Source organism: Lathamus discolor, chromosome 1 (assembly GCF_037157495.1).
Source record: "Lathamus discolor isolate bLatDis1 chromosome 1, bLatDis1.hap1, whole genome shotgun sequence".
In the NCBI taxonomy this organism is placed as follows: domain Eukaryota; kingdom Metazoa; phylum Chordata; class Aves; order Psittaciformes; family Psittacidae; genus Lathamus; species Lathamus discolor.
This window is the reverse complement of record NC_088884.1, coordinates 102,875,677-102,895,301: the sequence shown is the minus strand read 5'-3', so window position 1 is coordinate 102,895,301 and position 19,625 is coordinate 102,875,677. Positions and strand designations below refer to the sequence as shown.

Below are 19,625 nucleotides of genomic sequence, written 5' to 3'. Positions count from 1 at the left end.
ATTTAGATGATTCTGTAGCCGCCTGTAGGAATATCGCTGCTCAGGTGCCCAGCTGGATTTCATGGTGGTCTGCTGGACTTCCCAGGAGCTCTGTCTGCTATATTTCCATTCTAAATGTCATGGCACAACATGCGTTCCTGTTTCAAAGTGCTGTAAGGCTCTCCCTTTCCTGCCACAGCACTGATTTGTCTTTCTCTGAGTGCAGTGCATTAATAAAATAAATCCAGAATCATGTTACATGAAGCTTTGAATCAAGTTGTCAGAAGAATCTCCTGCCCTTACAAGTACTTCTGTGCAGGACATGAGCAGAACTTTAGTTTTCCCAGGTCTTCAAGGTTTTGTTAGCTTCCTCCAGGTGCAATGCTGTCAGCTTCTTTATGTGCAGATAAGGCAACAAGTGAATAAATGCAGGGGAACTTCCAGCAACATCAACACCATGGATAATTTTTTATTTTTTTTTTTTAATGGAAGAACTTGTACTTGCCAAGCTTCTCTCAATACAGCTGGATTGACATCGACTTACATGCTAACACATGCAACTGATGCCCATTGACTCTTAGTTTTATTGAGCAAAGTGCAGTGAGGAAGAATTCATGCCAGGTGACATCATTTATCATCTCAAAGTGTTTTAAAAGGTTATTTTCAATTTGAAAAAGCAAAGGTATCTTTTTAAAAAGCTACAAGTGGTTCTGCACACATGCAGCTCCAGTTGAAAGAGAAGACCGTACATAAATATGATGCCTCAGGATCACAGGAGTGCCATTTCTTCTAGACTCTCCCTGGCTTAGGCTCCTCACTTCCCCTTCTCCCCCCCCCCCTTTTTTTTTAGGTCTTTGTCACTGTTGATTTAAAATATTCAGTTACCATCAAAGATCATTGTAGGGGTGTTTTAGCTCTAACTGAGTCTTTCTCTCTTTTACATAAGTCTAAGAAGCATAAACTAGTGTGAATGTACTTATGCAGGTGTAGGGTTTTTTTGATATATGAATAAAACTTTGGGGTTTTTTGTTACCTAGGTGAAGATGCATCTCTGCCTATAACAAGTGGAGGAAGCTACCAAGTACTGGTGAACAATGTCTTTTATTTTACACAGCGTGTGGTAGATAAGCTTTGGCAGGGCATGTTCAACAAAGAATCCAAACTCCTTGTGGAATTCATAATCCAGCTCATTGCACAGGTAACAGTGGTGTTCCATTAGCCTGCTTGCAAGAACATTTTCACAGGTTATGTTAAAATCCATGGAGTGATGTCACTAAGCAACCTGCTAGTGGCAAATGTCAGGTCAGCAGAGAAGTATGTTTTTCTTCCCCAGGTTTTTTCTCTCTCTGCTGAGCTTGCCTAGCACATCTTGTCGGTATGAAGTGCTTTATTATGGAGCATTGAGTAAAAACTGCTTTCAGATTGCATTGCGGTTTTTTTAGACATCCCCCAAAATAAAAAAAAATGTTACCTCACATGAATTTGGGAAGCTTCCTAAAATAACTTCAACATTTTTGGAAAGCTTCCTCCTGGACTTCTGCTTGAGATTGTTGGAAGACTTCTAGTGCTAGCAATCAGCAGCATCTTTATAGATGTTAAAGTTACAAGCGTATTGGCATGTATTAATGTCATTTCAATCCTTGAAATTTATGGAATTGACTCTTTTAGTAAAATACTAATTTAAAAAATGAACATGGGTCAATTCAGGGGAAGATTGCGTGCCAATTTTCTGCTACTATCTGATCATGGTTTGCTTTACTTCACATTAGTCGAAAAGAAGATCTCAGGGACTATCGCTGGACGCTATCTATCACTGCCTGAACAGGACCATCTTGTATCAGTTCTCAAGGGCACACAAAACTGTTCCTCAGCAAGTCGCTCTCCTTGATTCCCTAAGGGTCCTTACTGTAAACAGAAACTTAATTTTGGGACCTGGAAATCATGATCAAGAGTTCATCAGCTGCCTAGCTCACTGCTTGATTAATCTGCATGTGGGAAGGTAAGTATTTCAGACAGAAGTTCATTCCAGAACCAGGGCTGTGAAGTATTAAGATGACCTGTTTTCTCTCAGCAGTGGCACTCACCTTGCGAATAAGTCAGCAAATTCTGGGTAACTATTAACAACTTTTCAGCCAATGAAATGCAAGCAAGCTTAAGGGATTCATTTTGAAACAGAATTAAGTTTGAGGAGCACAGATATAGAGAACATTCTAACTCCTTTTACAGAGGTATTTAAAAATACTGACACAAGTACTTATCTATCCATTTGTTGTTATGCTTTGATAATCTGAAATGTTTTCAAGGTAGAAAGAAACACTGGTGCTAAGTAATTAATAGTTAAAGGGATCTGTCACTAGATTCATGGTCTATTGAATCATTTAATACTAATTCCATATTTAGTACTTTGATGTATGGCATTGAAAAAGTCCAGTCAGGCATTAAATCAGATGCCCATGAAAAATACTGTAGACACCAACTTTTCTGCATTGCTGCAAATGCCTGCCTGGCATTTTCTTTTTTATTTTCCAAAAAGATGGACAACTTGTGTTTCATCCAGAGACACCAGGGAAGCATCATCATCAGAAACTCTAATGCTATTTGTGGCCTCGTCTGCTTCTTCAATATTATCATCTTCCTGTAGCACCATCAGTGTCTGTGGCGTGTCATATTTCCTAAACCTTCAGTTCAGCTTGTGACTCAAGTCCTCCACAGAAGTGAAAATATGTTACTGCAGGAGCACGTGTTAATCTTTGTGATACTGTCACAGGGAATCAAATACTTTAGCTTGGTTTTGGGGTTTTTTTTTGAGGGGGGAGGGGACTTGTTTCTTTTTTTTCTCCTGGTTGTTGTTAATTCATTGTGTGTTTGTAGCAATGTCGATGGGTTTGGATTGGAAGCAGAAGCAAGGATGACAACTTGGCACATTATGATCCCCTCTGATATAGAACCAGATGGAGTCTACAATCAAGATGTCAGTGAAGGTAATATGAGAATGACAAAGCCACAAATGTCTTCTAATGCCACTTCTGTATTGTCATCGCTGTCTTTCACCCCATTTACTCTAAGGGCTGGGGTAAGATAATTGTGGCCTTGGGGTGATAGTCTATAAAAATATATTAAAAATAGATTAAAAAAACATTTAGAAATACCAAGACAGACATATCCAGGATAAGTTACTGTTTTGTTAAAATAGCAAGAGCTCATTATTTTCCAGACATGCACCAGAATTAGAGATACTGCTTTATATGCACTGAGTTGGATGCAATAGAAGTGGGTTGTTTTAATTGTGCGCTATTGTTTTGTATCAGCTGGATCTTACATGAACATAGGTAAGAGATAATTGGTAAAATTATTATTCAGTGGCATCCTTGGGGTCTTTCACTCAAAGGAAATATATGAACTAGCTGTGGAAGAAAGGATGGAGTGATTTTTAATTTTAACTTATTTTCCTTACGTGTTTGATTGACTGATGGCTTATTTGCTATTTATGCATGTGTGTACTTAACATACACAGTCATATGTAAAAGTATTAAGTGTAATGTATGTATGGAATTGTATATGTGTTTATAGACCTATGAGATTTTGAATCTCATTTTGTTAATAACTAACAACTCATCAGATCCACTGTTTCAAATTCACAGAGAAAAAGTTGTCAAAATTAACTGTTAGATACTTTCTGCTAGCACATAAATGGCAGAAAAAGTCTGGTCAAAGGCATTTTACAAGTCATGCAAGAGGGGAAGAAACTAGAGTATAATTGCAGAAATTATTTAGTTCATTACTGTAAAAAGGCCAGTTCTATAAACACCATAGAGAGCTTGGTGTTTGTGATCTTGTACCTGTGCAGGTCGCCAGCTTCTTTTAAAAGCTATAAACAGGGTGTGGACAGAGCTGATCCATAGTAAAAAACAGGTTTTAGAAGAAGTTTTCAAAGTGACTCTACCAGTCAATGATCGTGGCCAAGTGGATATAACTGTTGCAAGACCTTTTATTGAGGAAGCAAGTTTAAAGTGTTGGCAGAATCATTTGGGTAAGTGTAACTGAGCATTTATCTAATCCTGAATGGTAGATTTCCCTGAAATGAACGATATGCAATGGATGTTTTAATATGGGTTTAGCTTTTGTGTAGCAGTAAGTACCTTAAACTGTCATTGTTTAACATCTCTCACTCAGAAACTTTACTGTGCTTAGGATATACTTACAACCCACTGCACACAGGGCCTTTGTTCAACACTGTTGGTGGTCTCAACAATGTCTTGTATTTGTGAGGCAGCACGTACCAAATAGCGTATTATGGATTAGTGATTTAGCTCCTTGTCATGAACACTTAGATTGGAGTTACCATTCTCAGATCTCACTGGATGTGCCAGGCAGGGATAGGGACCCCTCTTGATCATGTCTGGGTGCAGTCTGCAAGCTCTCTGTCTGGTGATAAGGCTGGAAATGTGGGGCAGAGCATTTCTTCTCTAGCAGCAGTGATACTTCTGCACGCAGGAAGCAGCTTTGCAGGAAAAGGACCAGAGAATCCTGGTGGACAACAAGTTAAGCACAAGTTAGCTCTGCACCTATGTAATAAAGAAGGCCAACTGTTGCTGGACTGAATTAGTGAGAGTTTAGACAGAAGGTAATAAAATTCTATAGACAGGACTCCTTTGATGATTACACAGCTCTAAAGTAATTAGATGTACAGAAAGCATTTTTGCAAACTTGTAATACTTGGGGACTTTTGTGGTCTCTCTATTTCTGGATATGCTTTAACCCTGACTGATGTTTGCTGAAGTTCCAGTATCTCCCTGATAGTCAATATGTCTGCAGAAATGTTTTGAGTAGAGTGAAAGTTCTTTGGAGAAATTATTGCTATAAGAAAGTAGTAGTGGTTTTAAAAGAAGAGAAAGCAAGCTCAGAAGTGAAGTGTATTAAACAAATAATGAGGAACTTGAGCATGTACTTTCTAAATCAAAGGTATCTGATACACAGTACAATATATTAGCTGAATATTGGGAGAACGTTTAACTGTTGAGAGAGCTGAACTAAACTGTGATTCCTTTTTTACTACAATTTTAAAGTAAGCTCACCAGTCTTGTGGAGTTGAGTATCATCTGGGATGGGTGTGTGTGCACAAAAAGGTGCAGTAGGCCCACTTAGCTTCTCTGCTCAGTACAGCGTTTTTTGCCACCAGATTGGTTAGTGGGGTCATTTTGTAGCATCTTTTTGGGTAGGGATATGATGCTCAGCTGCATTTTTTTTTTTCACCAGTGTCTACTGTTTATAACATAAATTATATAAATTGTTATCTTTATAACTGTCTTGAGAAAAAAATATTTCTCCAGATGCTGTCTCTGTACTTTGTAATGCCCACTTGCTCTTTAAGGGATGTAAACCAGCAACATTAAAATTGGTGGGGGTACAGGGGAGGCGAGGTGATGATTTTTTTATTTTTTTTTTTTAATACATAGTTATTTTTCACCTCTTCAGGTGAGGGCAGCATTCATAGGTCATGGACCCTGATTTCAGTAATCAATAAGCATATTTGTCATGCTTCAAGTCAAAATGCAAGCAATTCCCAGATTTTACTTGGGGATCTTTCCTCATACAGGTCATGAATGTTTGACATAAATGTGAGTGCTGCTGGGCACTCTTAAATAACAAAAAAAAAAAACCAACACAAACAAACAAAAGAGACTCTCACACTCCCCAACACCACCCTAATCCCCAAACACCCACCTTTTTAAAGCAGCAGAAAAGGTTATTCTATTAAAAAAAATAACTATAATGGGGGGTAGGGTAAAAGAAACCCACCTAAAAAGTGCTCCAAACACTTTCTTTTTGTTTTTTCAGCTCATGAGAAGAAATGCATCAGTAGAGGGGAGGCTTTGGTTCCAACCACACAGTCCAAACTTTCACGAGTTAGCAGTGGGTTTGGACTCTCTAAACTAACTGGTTCTAGGAGAAACCGCAAGGAGAGTGGACTGAGTAAACACAACCTCTCTACGCAGGTACTTTCTATCAATTAATAACATGCAGTCTAAAATCCAGCCATGTATGTTCAGGTTATGTGATGAATATAAGGAATCCTGCAGAGTGTGAAGTGTCATCTAGTGCTTGGTTTTCATTTTCCTTTTTGAATATCCAGACTGGACATCTTATGTGTGTCCTAATTTAGTAGGTGCATCTATTTATCTGTAACATTAAGCCTAGAGTGAAAACTCTATTGTTTTGCTAATCTGGGTCTTAAATCCAATTTGCACTACTGTTCTGCAGTGGAATCTGTAAGACTGATGCTTGTTCTTCTTTCCATCCTGCCCCTAAGATGGTTTAGGAAAATCCCTTTATGAGCGTGTTTGTATCATGACTGAAGAAGTGCTGGTTTGCACTGTTTTTATTGTACTGCAGAGGAGATTTGAGCATAACAATATTTGACAGTAGCATTGGGCATTCACTTAATAAACCTGCTTGCTTAAAAAACCCCACCAAAATATAAGAAAAAATATTAGACCAGACTAGCACAGCAGTGGTGCTGTCAGCAGGACAGTACCTAATGGGGCACTGCAGGAGTTAGTATAACGTATTTGAGGCACTGAAATCAAATGAAAGAGAGGATTTGAAAGTGCCTTGGCAGGGGAGATGGACTACATGATCTCCAGAGGTCCTTTCCAGCCCTAATGTTTCTGTGATTCTGTGAAAAGGAAGAACCTCACACATTGAGCTGACAGGCACCATTGCTGGCTGTATCATTATAGGGAGCAATAAGTGAAAACAAGTATAATGCAGTAGAGTGAGGAGTGGCATCTATCTTGAGGATTTCCAACAAGCTAGGCAGCATATACAAAGTATTACTTTAAAGGAAATAGTGAAAAGTAGTAATATTTGTCAGTGGCAATCTTCAACTGTTTGGGAATGTTCTGAACTGTTAGTTATGTAGTTTGGAATATTCTCCAAATACTTGCCAGAAAACATCAAACAAAACAAAACCTTAAATATTGTTGCATGCAGTAGTTTGAAAGTCATCGTCTAAGCAATTTTATTTTTTCAAGAAACTATCCTTCTTGAGTAAGTTTAGCAAAGTGATGTATTCATAGGCTTTTTATTTAAACAAAATCTTTTATAAAGCATCTTTCTGTCTGTCCTCTTACCTTTGTATTAGGAAATTTCCCAGTGGATGTTTACTCACATTGCAGTGGTTCGGGACCTGGTTGATATGCAGTATAAGGAATATCAGGAGGTATGGTTCAGAGGATTCATTGCCTGACACTGATATTTTCACCTGTTAGGCTAGACTGATGCCATTTCTCATAGAATATTAGGTTGTCATTGGTAAAATTCTTGAATGTTTAGATGCAGTTGTTATTTTTAAGGTTTTTTAAATGCAATCCAGTAAGTGAGGAAACTCATTCTGATCTGGTGGTAGATGAAAGCTCTTCTATCAATATTACATGTTAAATCTTAACTTTTTTCTAGAACCTTAATTAGTCTTTCCTTAGGAGTTTAAAGAAAAAAAGAGAGAGATTGCAAATATACTAGAACATGCTGTCTTTCTAAAACATTGTACAAAAATATAAGAGAAGATGTGGAGAAATATTGTGTACAAATACTACTGTTATAGTAACACAAAGAAAATTTTATGGTACTTTTCCCAAATTGTGAAGTGATAGAAAGTGCCTGCTCTGTGCCTTCCAGAATGAAATCATTGCACCCTGTGGTTTCTTTCAAATATCCCCAAAGACCTTTGGTTCAAACTAGTTCCTGAGCTGTGTGCTATAAATCTTAAGAAACCCACTTCTGAGAGAGACAAGTCATTGAAAGCAGTTAGTTAAAAAAGCAATCATCAAGCATTGCTTCATTTAATTTCTCTCTACAGTGTAGGTACAGTCAGGGAAGACCTCCAAAACAATTTTTGTTTCCATTCTTAAAATCGTTTTTCAAAATCAGTGGCTTACTGTTACATTTCTTTCATATTTGTTTTTTAGAAATACATGCAATTAACGACATAAACAAAAAGCAGAGCTTTCATGTACTTTTTTTTTTCTTCCTTTTTTGTTGAGAAGATTACATTGGGAACCCTGCTTTTATGTTAACTGACACCAGAAATGTCATTAAGACTTACTAAAAAATGCTACTAGAGTTATTATTACATGGTTTTCTGTGGAAAATGTCTCTGCTCATATCAGAGACAGGCTTAAAAGCGTGATTCCTGATGCATCTACAAATGTCTTTGTATTCAGCGTCAGCAGAATGCATTAAAATACGTGACAGAAGAGTGGTCTCAAATTGAATATGAGTTACTACGAGAGAGGGGTTTGTGGGGTCCCCCCATTGGCTCCCATCTTGACAAGTGGATGTTGGAGATGACTGAAGGTCCCTGCAGAATGAGGAAAAAGATGGTGCGAAATGACATGTTTTACGTACAGTATCCCTACATGCCTGAGGCTGAGCAAGAAACGAATGTACTGGTAAGTAGACAAGATTTTGTGATGGGTAATTTCATGCCCTGTTGTAAAATATGTATATTTTTTTAACAAGTTTTTGTTAAGAAAGATATTTTACTCTGGTGTTACCTGCTATGTCCTAGATGATTGATGATGTCCGGTTGTTCCTAGTAGTTTATTCAGGGAAGGGACTAAATCACTCGGCTCAAAACTGAGTGAACTCAGAGACTAGCAATTGCGACATAAGATGGTGTGCTTGCATTAACTAAGTGATCATGCCAGTGCATAGCAGAAGCATCTTCACAAGCCTGTAGAGGTAGAGAAGTACCATAACTATGGGAGGTTTCAGTCTGAGTTCTCAGCCTTATGCTAAACAGCATGGCAAACAGCGATCTGAAACCAGTTCATGGGCCTTGGTTTGGGTGTGTTTATGGGAGTTCCATCTGTCCAAAAACACAAATATGGGCTGTGTAGCAGAAAACCACATGGCCTTTGAAAACTTGGCAGTTAGCTCCTGTTAATCTTGCAACACCATTTTTAAGAAGTGGAGCAGTCTTTATTGTCTTTTCAGGCATGTGCACATGCATGCAGGATCTTTTTTCTCAAGCGGGAGTGTCAAAGTACTTGAGAAAACTCAAACAAAAAGTAGCATTCAGCCAGTTTTAAACCCTTAGGTATATTTATCTGCTTGTGATCTGGCGCACAGTAGCTTTAGTGACAGTCTAGTTCACACAAAGTGGCGAACGTGCCATCATACATTCTTCTCAAAAGTGTTCTTTCTCTGATGCTTATATAATTGATGCCCTGTTTTCAGTCTGACTTCTCAAGTAGACTTCCTGAGACATCTGATGATACCATTCCACAAAAGGTAAAGAACACGTACACTGACTGAAAGAATGTGAAATAAATACAACCTTTTTCCTCCTGCATGTTAGGCAATCTTAACAAGGCTTCTATGTTTGGCTTTCAACTTGCTTTTTCAGTAATTATTTCCAGGCCTAAAGGTTTTTTCAGTAATCAGTCTAGAAGATGTTTCTGTGCTCTTCTCAACCTTCATCTAATGAAATTTTCTGTAGATCTTGCCTTCCTTGCTGCACACTAACAAGCTGTGTTGGGCTGTGCTACCACTGTTCTCACTGTGTGAAGTGTTGTGGCTTTGGGATCTGAACTAATGGTTGATGGAACATGTTTAGTAATGGGCAACAAAATCACTTGGAAGCACTTATCGGAAAAGTTAAGTGCTTCTTTCTAAGAGAGGATCTGGTGACCAGTTTTGCTCCTTTTTGGCTGTAATGAGCTGTAACAGACTTATTTCTGTTAGAGCCCAGATTAATTCTGTCTTAGCTGACTCTTCTCATTTTTACTGTTAATGAAATTTACACATTTGTTTATTTCCAAGGCATAATTAATATTTTTTAAAGGACTTGTTTGGAAGTGGCTTCTCTACAAGCCTCTCAGTATTATGCTGCTTCTCTGTTAATCACATTTGCAGTCTTGCCCATCACTAAGTACAATGTGTAATGTGTGTTCACTCGTTTTGAATTACATTTAGCAATAAACTAATATGTATAAATGAAAGTAATTCTATTACACAGAATATTCAATATAAATTGTTACTGGTTTTGTTTCTTCATATTAGCAGTTAGGTACTAGTTAGGATTTCTCTTTGTAGGCTATACATAAGTTGGTTCCTCAGAGGTTTTAAGCATTCTTTAACTGGTATTTTTATGGTGATAATGATTGAAGACTTAGTTGAACATAAGTGAGCAAGTTAGATCACAGTGCCTTAAATTTTTGATTTTGGGGCTCCGCCAGTTTGCCCTGAAATAATAAATCTCTGTGTTGCTGATCTTAATCTCTTTGTCATCCCGATCATGGGTTTCCCACTTTACTATCATACAGATGAACAAAACCAAACCCCGAACAAAACCAAACCCCGAACAAAACAAAACCAAACAACCTACATTTTATGTATTTCCATGCAAAAATGGACAAGGGAAAATCTTGACTGGAGTGTCAGTGGTATTCTACAATTCTACGTAACGTAAAGCATTGAACTGGATTTATAGTAATGATATTTTGTAGTTAACCCAACCTAATTTTGAAACACATGGGAAATAATGCTACAAAACAAAAAATTATTGTGGTGGAGAACTGAACACATTCACGGAGCTTTCTAGAGTTTGAGGGTGGAGTTAAACAGTAGTCAGAAGAGAAAATTTTCAACTGCAATATAAAATCAATGTGTTTTCATCCATCCATGTGCATCAGTGTATTTCAATTTTGGAAAGGCTTTTGGCTCCTTAATACCTCTTTTATCTTTTCCTATCATCGTTTTGACATATTTATTGTTCTCATGTAGTTCTTCTATTTCCAATGTTACCTTCATAATCAAGTGAGGAACATAAGAATTAGCCTGCGGTAGGGGATGGGATGGACAAAAGAGGGAAAAGAACCAAAACAACAAACCAACCCCACAACCAAAACACCCACAAAAGAAACCCTCAACAAAACTAGCCCCAACCAAAAACTACAAAACCAAAACAATGCACCATACCACCACCACCATAATGAAGTGTTCATAATCCATTATCATCACCTAAAGGTACAGACAATGCTCAAAGAATTACTTTGGTTAAATGGATACTCTTGTGCTGGTCTGCCACCCACAAACCAGCAGAATCTTTACTGAAGAAGAAACAGCTAAATTAATGAAGAAGTCTGAGCCTTAAAGCCTGCCCCTGGATGCTTCTAGTTTATACCAACTTCCACATATCTGTATCTTTCCTTGAGGCAATTTTTATTCAAACTGTTGCCTAGCAGAGAAGTCAGCTGACTAATGAATAAGCTGCATATGTTGTAGGGAGTTACGAAAGATGGTAAAATGTCCATCTGATCTATCAGTCATAAGTGTCTCAGCTTTTCGTGACAGTACTTAAACATACTGGCCACATTTCTTATTTACCATGTTGTAGGTTTATCTGTAGGCATTTCTTAAACCCCATTATTACTTGAGTGACTGAACAGCTCCCTTGCAATTTAGCTGACAGATTAGATCTACTGAAGAGTCTCTGGTTTTGCCCATGTTGGCATATGACTGCACACACACAAAGCACTTGGTGGGCTTGCACTGTGCTGCACACAGTATTCCTGAAACACATTCACTGGAGTGAGGAGTTGACTGACCAAGTGATTTCTTCAATTATTTCAAAGAAACCTGCTCGTTACCGAAGAGCTATAAGTTATGACAGTAAAGAGTACTACATGCGCCTGGCTTCTGGGAGCCCTGCAGTCTTTCAGGATGCTATAGAGGAGAACACAGTGGGTGAAACAACTCATCAGGAGCCAGAACATGGGGAGGACACTATTGCAAGAGTCAAAGGTTAGATCATTTTGTTTTGTCCTGAATGGTTTTCTTTAAATTTATCTGCCTTTATATCTTCTCATACTTTTTGTATAAGGATCCTGTAGGACTCTCAGCATTGAATCAGTAATTTGAAAGTTCAGTAAGTCTTGCAAAGTGGTTTTTTTTGTGTGTGTGTCAGGTTTTTATTTATCTTTCTCTCTTCTTTTCCAGGCCTGGTGAAGCCTCCCCTAAAACGATCTCGCTCTGCTCCTGATGGAGGAGATGATGAGAACCAGGAACAATCACAGGATCAAATTGTTGAGGGGAGTTCAATTGATGAAGAGGAAAAGACTGACAATACAACCTTGCTTCGACTTCTTGAAGAAGGAGAGAAGGTACTGTGTACTTCAAACACACTAAGCACTTACTGTGTTATTATTTCTGCACTATATGCTGCAAGCACAGATAATTGTCCTGAATACCTTCACTGATCCACAGCTGAATTTGCTTAGTATTTCATCGGCTTTTTCCTTGAAGCCAGATGTGTGTTGTGGTTCCAAGAGATCCTGAGCTGAAAACCCTGTACTGGAAACATTCTTTTTCTTTCCTTCTGTCTGCTAAGACAAAAAAGAATATATTCTGAAACAAAAGCTACAAACTATCCCATGTTTGAATTATTATCCTTGTCAGCTTAATGAGTTCAGACAGAATATACATATTGAAAGTATAAGTACTAAACTTGCTCCCTTCATTAGGATGGAAAACCCTGATAACTAGTGTTTTATCCCCAAGAACAGTGTTGAACAACCATGCTGTGTATTTGGTATTTGAGACTTTGTCTGACTGAACTATACCAGTAAATACTTTCGTGATCATAGTCAGGTGGGCTACAGGTTCTAAAACATGCTCAAGAAGCATGGTGCAAGAAGATAAGTTGTAACATATAAATCTATATCACCCAGAGAAGGCTTTATTTAACTCCCTTCCCAGTTGGTAATCACAGGCATTAGGTATGTATCTGATTAAGGGGGGAAATAGAGGAATTTTTGCTGTATCTACAAGTGATAAAGCAGTGTCTGGGGCTTGTTCAAATAAAGTCACAGTCTGAGCCTGCACTTGTTAACCTGCGTTTGCTAAGTGTCTGCTTTTCATTACAGATTCAGCATATGTACCGCTGTGCTCGGGTTCAGGGCCTTGACACCAGTGAAGGGCTGCTTCTCTTTGGGAAAGAGCACTTCTACGTCATTGATGGATTTACCATGACAGCCACCAGAGAAATACGGGATATTGAGACACTGCCTCCAAAGTGAGTAGCTTAATAGAGAGTTTCTTCAATCTTTGATAGCTGAACAAGAATTTATTTACTGAGATTTGGAAGAGTCATCTCCAAAATAATGTCAGATTCAGAAGGACCTCAGGAGCAGTTTCCTCTGTGCTCACAAATTGCTCAATGTAGTATATTGTGAAAATTAGCTGTTTCTGTACCTGGACTTTTATATGAATTGAGAGAATAATTCTTCTAATTTATCTTCTTTTTAATCACTTCTCTCTCGCCTGTTTATGCTCATTTGCAGGATGCATGAGCCAATCATACCCAGGGGAGCAAGGCAAGGTCCAAGTCAACTCAAAAGAACATGCAGCATTTTTGCATATGAAGATATCAAGGAAGTACATAAAAGGAGGTACCTTTTGCAGGTAACTTGGACACCATATTTGGTTTGAGGAGCCAACCTGGATTTTTTTGACAATGTTGTCATTTTAAAAAATTAAAATAAATATATAACTGGTCAGTTTTTGGAAATTGAAGGTAATCACTCTGTTGAAATTAAAGTGCTTAAGCTGGGCATCCTTGTTTGAGCATTTGGTTTACCATGGGTCAATTTATTTGGGTGTATTTTAGTGAATTTTAGTATTCCAAAAATAAAGCATCTTGGGCTGCACTAAGCAAATACTACTTCAACATAATTTGGTGTCAGATGTAGTACAGTATGACTAAAGGTCTGTGCCTGACCTTCAGAGGTGACAAGCAAATGTGTTAGTGTTGACATGGGTTTGTCCTCTTTGTTTTCAGCCAATTGCAGTTGAAGTTTTCTCAGGAGATGGACGGAACTATCTTCTAGCTTTCCAAAAAGGGGTTAGAAACAAAGTTTATCAAAGGTATTGTAAAATAATTTAGAACATTTAATCTGACTGTTTACAAATACCTGTGTTGAGCCATACTTGAGCCTACAGTGACCTAAAAACCAGAAAGAGATGGCAAGTGCAATGGGTGTGAGACAGTGAATGACCTGATAGCAACTTAGTGCTGCACAAAAGAACCACTAGGAGTCACTAATGCCCACATGTGAAACTTGGGGGTGGTCAGTGACAGAGGGTCATTCCAATTTTGTTTAGGATGTTCCATAGCTGCTCAATTCAAAGTCTGTAACTGTGTTAAGTGCATGCTGTTTCTAAGAAGATGACATACTGAGGACAGAAACACTAATCTTAATCTCCTTTTAACTATCGATTCAGGTTTTTGGCTGTGGTGCCATCTCTAACTGACAGTTCAGAGTCGGTCTCTGGGCAGAGACCAAACACCAGCGTAGAGCAAGGGTAGGTGATTCTGTTCTTCACAAGCTGTATAGCGCATCAGTTTCTAATAAATGATATTTTCAAATAAATCATGCTTCAAGGCCAGGTTGGACAGGGCTTTGAGCAAGTTTATCAGTGGAAGGTGTTCCTGCCCATGGAAGGGAGGTTGGAATTAGCTGAGCTTTAAGGTCCTTTCAAACCCAAACCAATCTGTGATTCTATGCTTGTGTTAAGGTCAGGATTCACCAGAGAGTACTGTGACCTCAATTTAAAATCAGGCATTACCAAAATAAATAACTATTGGTGTTGTGTTCCATTTATTTTGAATGTGCTAATATCACTGGCAGCATTGGTATTGTTTTCTAACTAACTAATACATTCTATCAGGATTAATGTTATTGGTATACAGATACATTCCGAAAGGAACTGGAGTGCCCAAGCCATTGTTAGATTTGTCCAAGTTGTTATTTTCCCCATCAGCACCCTGTTAGATACATTTGTACTTGCACTGAATTGCGTAATTAATGTGTATAATTTTAATAATATGTGTTTAGAAATGAAAAAAGGCATTGCTAGAGCAAAAAGGAGCAAAGCCCATTTTTCCAATTGATGCAATTTACAAGTTTTAATCTTAAAACTTTAGATTGTCATGTGAAGATGTAACCCAGATCTTACTGCTAAGTAAGAAAATACATTTCCTTCTTCCCATTAGGTCTGGCTTGCTTAGCACTTTAGTGGGAGAAAAATCTGTTACTCAAAGATGGGAAGTAAGTACGAAAATGTTGGGGGTTTTCTTTTATTTTATTACATGTTTTGTGGTGATACATAATTAATCAGTGCATATAAGTTGCATCCACTTATTTGGACAAGTGGAATATACTAGTACAGAAAGTGTATCTTAGCCTTTTAGTTTGTAGTATTCCATGTCACAGAAGAAATGGCTCTACCGTTAAAAATGCAAGGGGAGGGACTGAGATAAAAGTAGAGTGAGAATTGTAATATTGAAATAAGGTGTATACATTTGGGGACAGCTGAGCACTTTGACAGGCTGGCAGCATAGACATTTGACTGTTGTAAAGTGAACACTTTACAGTGCTGTTATCTGTCTTCCTTAAGAGAGGAGAAATCAGTAACTTCCAGTACCTGATGCACTTAAACACACTGGCGGGGAGATCCTATAATGATCTCATGCAGTACCCTGTCTTTCCCTGGATCCTCGCAGACTATGATTCAGAGGTAAATATTTTGTCAGTGTTGTCAGTAATCTTTTATATGTTGGAGGCTTTGCAAATATTACAGCTGGGTTATACTGCCTTGGTAAAAGTGACTTATCTTTATCACCAGTTGTTTGATTTCATCTGTTTTGTGATGTTCCTCCCACTTGTCAGTGTGTAGGGTGTTAGAGATTCTTAGCTGTCCTGTGCTATGTAGGCAGGTCTTTGCCTGCACTGAGTTTAGAGATGTTATTGGACTGTTGCCAGGATCTATAGCTTTTTCTAATGCAGTTGCCTCTCTATGTTGCAGCAGTTCCTTTGTATTAACTTTCTACTGAACATCCAGAAGGACTTCATGGCCACAGAGAAAGCGTGCTTGTCCAAAATAGTGAGATATGGGCTACTGTGAAATCTGGCCCCACGGTGAAACAATTGCTTTTGATAAAGAGGAAGCATCCTATTAACGCTTTTGTGGGCAGCCATTGCTGCCAGCTAGACCATAACATAGAATATTGTTAAGGGTGCATCTGGAGTATTCAGTAACAGAATTCAGGGGAATTGGGGGACAGGGTGAAGGGAGCAGGGCAAAAATTATCCAGAGCCCAGATGTGACTTAAAAAACACTGACTGTCTTGGATCAGACTGAAGGACTGTTTTAAGCATATCCGACACTACACCTGCTGTGTGTGTAGAAAACAAAGATGACAGCCTTAAGAGGTATGCGATGTTGAATATAGTGATCAGCAGTTTTGAAAGGGTTGGTTTGTTTATTGTGTGGTTTTGTTGTTGTTTGTGGTGGGGATTTTTGTTCTTTGAGTTTTTTTAATTGGTGTCCTTTTTATTTTTAAAGGAGCTGGATCTTACAAATCCCAAGACATTCAGAAACCTGGCCAAACCTATGGGAGCTCAAACAGAAGACAGGTTAGCTCAGTATAAGAAGCGATACAAAGATTGGGAAGATCCCAATGGTAAGTAATGATCAATCCAGCAGGCAGAGCAGATGGACGTGTGCCTGTCACATGATAAGAGGGAGTCATGGTTTTTTTGTATTATGTATGGGTCAAGAGGTCTGGATATTGATCGTCAGAACTCGACTGTGGTTTTTAGCGACTCTCCAACAAATACTAAATTAGAGAAAAGGGAAGTTAGTTTTCTTGCTCTGTTGTTTGTTTTAAATCCAAATAACACCTTTTGTTTGTATGTAAAAATGAAGACAAAGCAGTTGCACATTCAGAACAGTTTAACATTTTCTAAAGGCTAGAATGAGCAGGCTCATGAAGCATACAACCATCTGTCTCTGCTAATACAGTTTGAGTGCTGCTGCAAGAGAATAAGTTGTACAAAAGAATGGAAATACTTCTGCATTAGCAGTACTTGAGCTTTTTCATTTCTTGTCTTAATGCATGTGATTTTTGTAAGGAAACAGCATTTTCTCAGGAAAAACAGTCTACTCAAAATGAGGTGCAATTAAATTATGTATTCTTGATTTTAGAGCCCTGAATTAGGGCTACTGGACTGCAGCCAGAACTCAAGCAGTGGCCATGACAAAACAGAAAGCTTTCAGATTCTTGAGAATGAAAGCTGACAATTCCAATTTTAAACGTGACAAAAGTCACAGAGCAATTAAATGTAGCACTAATTTTTCCTTTTTTTAATTGCTACTGATTCTGTCACCTAATTGCTTTGTTTGTTCTATTGGATTTTTAATCTTCGGCAGGGGAAACCCCAGCTTATCACTATGGGACCCACTATTCATCAGCCATGATAGTGGCTTCCTATCTTGTCCGGATGGAGCCTTTTACTCAGATTTTCTTACGATTACAGGTAAAAGTTACATCACTTCACTTTGTGTTTCTTTTCATTTGAGACCTAAGAGAAAAGTATGATCATCTGGCTTTGTTTACACAAATATGGTAGAAGAAATCTGTTTAGCAGACTTGTTATTGCCTGGCAGGTTTTTGATGTTTCTCTGTAAAAGGTAACAGAACTGACCTTTTTGTTTCCTTGTAGTTTGAGCATTTTTCTGAATGTATGCAGAAAAAAATATCAGTAGACAAAAAACTAAGCAAGTTTTATAATGACTTTGCTCATCATGCTTTTTTCATCTGTTGTAGAAAGAATCGTATGTTTGGTTCTGTAAAAGAAGGAATCATATGTTTAGTTCTGTACTGGAGGTGTGAAAAGTTTGTTATTTTAAATCAGTGTGTTTATCCAAAGAGCTATTTTAGTTACAGAGTGCTAAAATAAACAAATGTTTGCAGAGCCTGGAAGTGTTTACTAGTTCAATGGGTAATGGGGTTTATAACATTACATGCCAAATGTTTTCCTAGACAGAAGCCATCAGGCAAGAATATTTGTGTTGCTCTAGAAGAGACTAAACTTCGAAATGGAACTAGCCAACTCTCTTCTTAAAATTCTGTTACCTGTAGCTCAGTCTTTTCTATTACTATGTACCAGAAAGTAATACAGCTGTTTTAATCTGTTGTGTTAGAGGAAGAAACATACTACCTTGTATAGTGTCTTTATTAGGCAGAGGATGTTCAGATTTGCCTTCTTGGAAAATCTGCTGTTCTGAGAGATGCTCTGATGCTGACATGCTTCTTGCTTTGTCTCACAGGGTGGTCACTTTGACCTGGCCGACCGAATGTTTCACAGTGTACGGGAGGCTTGGTATTCAGCATCGAAGCACAATATGGCAGACGTGAAGGAGCTCATCCCAGAGTTCTTCTACCTCCCTGAGTTCCTGCTCAATTCCAACAATTTTGACCTAGGTAGGCAGGAAGAGCTTGACAGCACTGCGGTGGGTGCAAGAACAGTGCCAGACAGTCCAATGTGAGAGAAGTGTCTCATAATATAGAAAAGATCTGTTTAACTGCATGAGAAAAAGATAGATAACTTGCACTTTCTGACATGAAAGCATAAGCAGGACTACTTCTGGTATTTTCTTCTGGTATTATATGCTTATTCAATATTATATTTCAAAGACTGAATGATTCAGATCTCATAATTTCACTCGGAGGGGTGTAGCGAGAATTCTTATTTCCTCTGTGATACCTCAGATTTACTTTTCCAGATTTATCAGACTTGAAGGTATTTTCTTAAGCAATTAATTTTTATTTGAAGCAGTTAATGATATGCTAATGATAATTTTAATTGTAATGTTCTAATTGCCGAATGAGATACTGAAGTATCCAGAAAGGATTTTTGTTCAGGGTGTCGTGTTTTAGTTGATTTTGGGGTTTTTTACCAGTTCAAATCACAGAGGTAATCATGTTTCACCTTACAAAACAAAGTACAACCTTACAAAACCAAAAGCAACACCAAAAGAACACCCCACAAAACCTCTCCCAAGTATGTGTCACACAGAAGGGTTATGGCCATCACCAGAAAAATCATAGAATCACAGAATGATTTGGTCTGGAAGCGACCTTAAAGCTCACCTAGTTCTAACCCTCCTGCCATGGGCAGGGACACCTTCCACTACACCAGGATGCTCAAAGCCACATCCAGCCTGGCCTTGAACACTGCCAGGGATGGGGCAGCTGCATCTTCTTTGGGCAACCTGTGCCAGTGTCTCAGCACACTCATAGTAAAGAATTCCTTCCTAAAAATCTAATTTAAATCTACCTGCTTTCAGTTTAAAGACATGCCCCCTTGTCCTGTCACTACATGCCCTCTGGACAAGGTGATTTAGGGTCTTAGTGTGGGCCTTCAGTTGCCTTAGATTGAACAGGCTCCCATTGGTATGATATTGAATATAAATGCTGTTTTGTTCGTCGAGGTCTACTGTACCCTGAATCGCCTTGTCTGTGAACTGCTTTTTGCTGACGATGTCGCCCTTGTTGCCCACACAGAAGCAGCTCTGCGGCACTTAACATCTTGCTTTGTGGAGGCGGCTCAGCTTTTTGGGCTGGAAGTCAGCTTGAAGAAGACAGTAGTTCTCTACCAACCTGCACCACAAGATTACCGCCATCCCCACATTACCATTGGCGAGTCAGAGCTTAAGTCAGTTCAGCAGTTCAGCTATCTGGGAAGCATTATTTCCTCGGATGCCACGATTGACAAAGAGATAGATAACAGAATAGC

The 19,625-nt window shown here is 38.4% G+C and overlaps 1 protein-coding gene across 1 annotated transcript in view; it reads left to right on the top strand.

Moving 5' to 3' along the window:
* Positions 1 to 19,625, top strand: part of WDFY3 (WD repeat and FYVE domain containing 3) — a 175,717-nt gene that overhangs the window by 139,871 nt on the left and 16,221 nt on the right. The window contains exons 36-54 of the mRNA XM_065688594.1: positions 1,017 to 1,177; positions 1,749 to 1,978; positions 2,851 to 2,960; positions 3,827 to 4,009; positions 5,818 to 5,975; positions 7,124 to 7,201; positions 8,202 to 8,429; positions 9,220 to 9,273; positions 11,619 to 11,787; positions 11,983 to 12,146; positions 12,909 to 13,057; positions 13,326 to 13,446; positions 13,823 to 13,908; positions 14,266 to 14,346; positions 15,038 to 15,092; positions 15,442 to 15,561; positions 16,390 to 16,507; positions 17,257 to 17,363; positions 18,157 to 18,310. Coding sequence (XP_065544666.1) covers positions 1,017 to 1,177; positions 1,749 to 1,978; positions 2,851 to 2,960; positions 3,827 to 4,009; positions 5,818 to 5,975; positions 7,124 to 7,201; positions 8,202 to 8,429; positions 9,220 to 9,273; positions 11,619 to 11,787; positions 11,983 to 12,146; positions 12,909 to 13,057; positions 13,326 to 13,446; positions 13,823 to 13,908; positions 14,266 to 14,346; positions 15,038 to 15,092; positions 15,442 to 15,561; positions 16,390 to 16,507; positions 17,257 to 17,363; positions 18,157 to 18,310 — 2,526 coding nt within the window. The remainder of the gene's footprint in view (positions 1 to 1,016; positions 1,178 to 1,748; positions 1,979 to 2,850; positions 2,961 to 3,826; positions 4,010 to 5,817; positions 5,976 to 7,123; positions 7,202 to 8,201; positions 8,430 to 9,219; positions 9,274 to 11,618; positions 11,788 to 11,982; positions 12,147 to 12,908; positions 13,058 to 13,325; positions 13,447 to 13,822; positions 13,909 to 14,265; positions 14,347 to 15,037; positions 15,093 to 15,441; positions 15,562 to 16,389; positions 16,508 to 17,256; positions 17,364 to 18,156; positions 18,311 to 19,625) is intronic.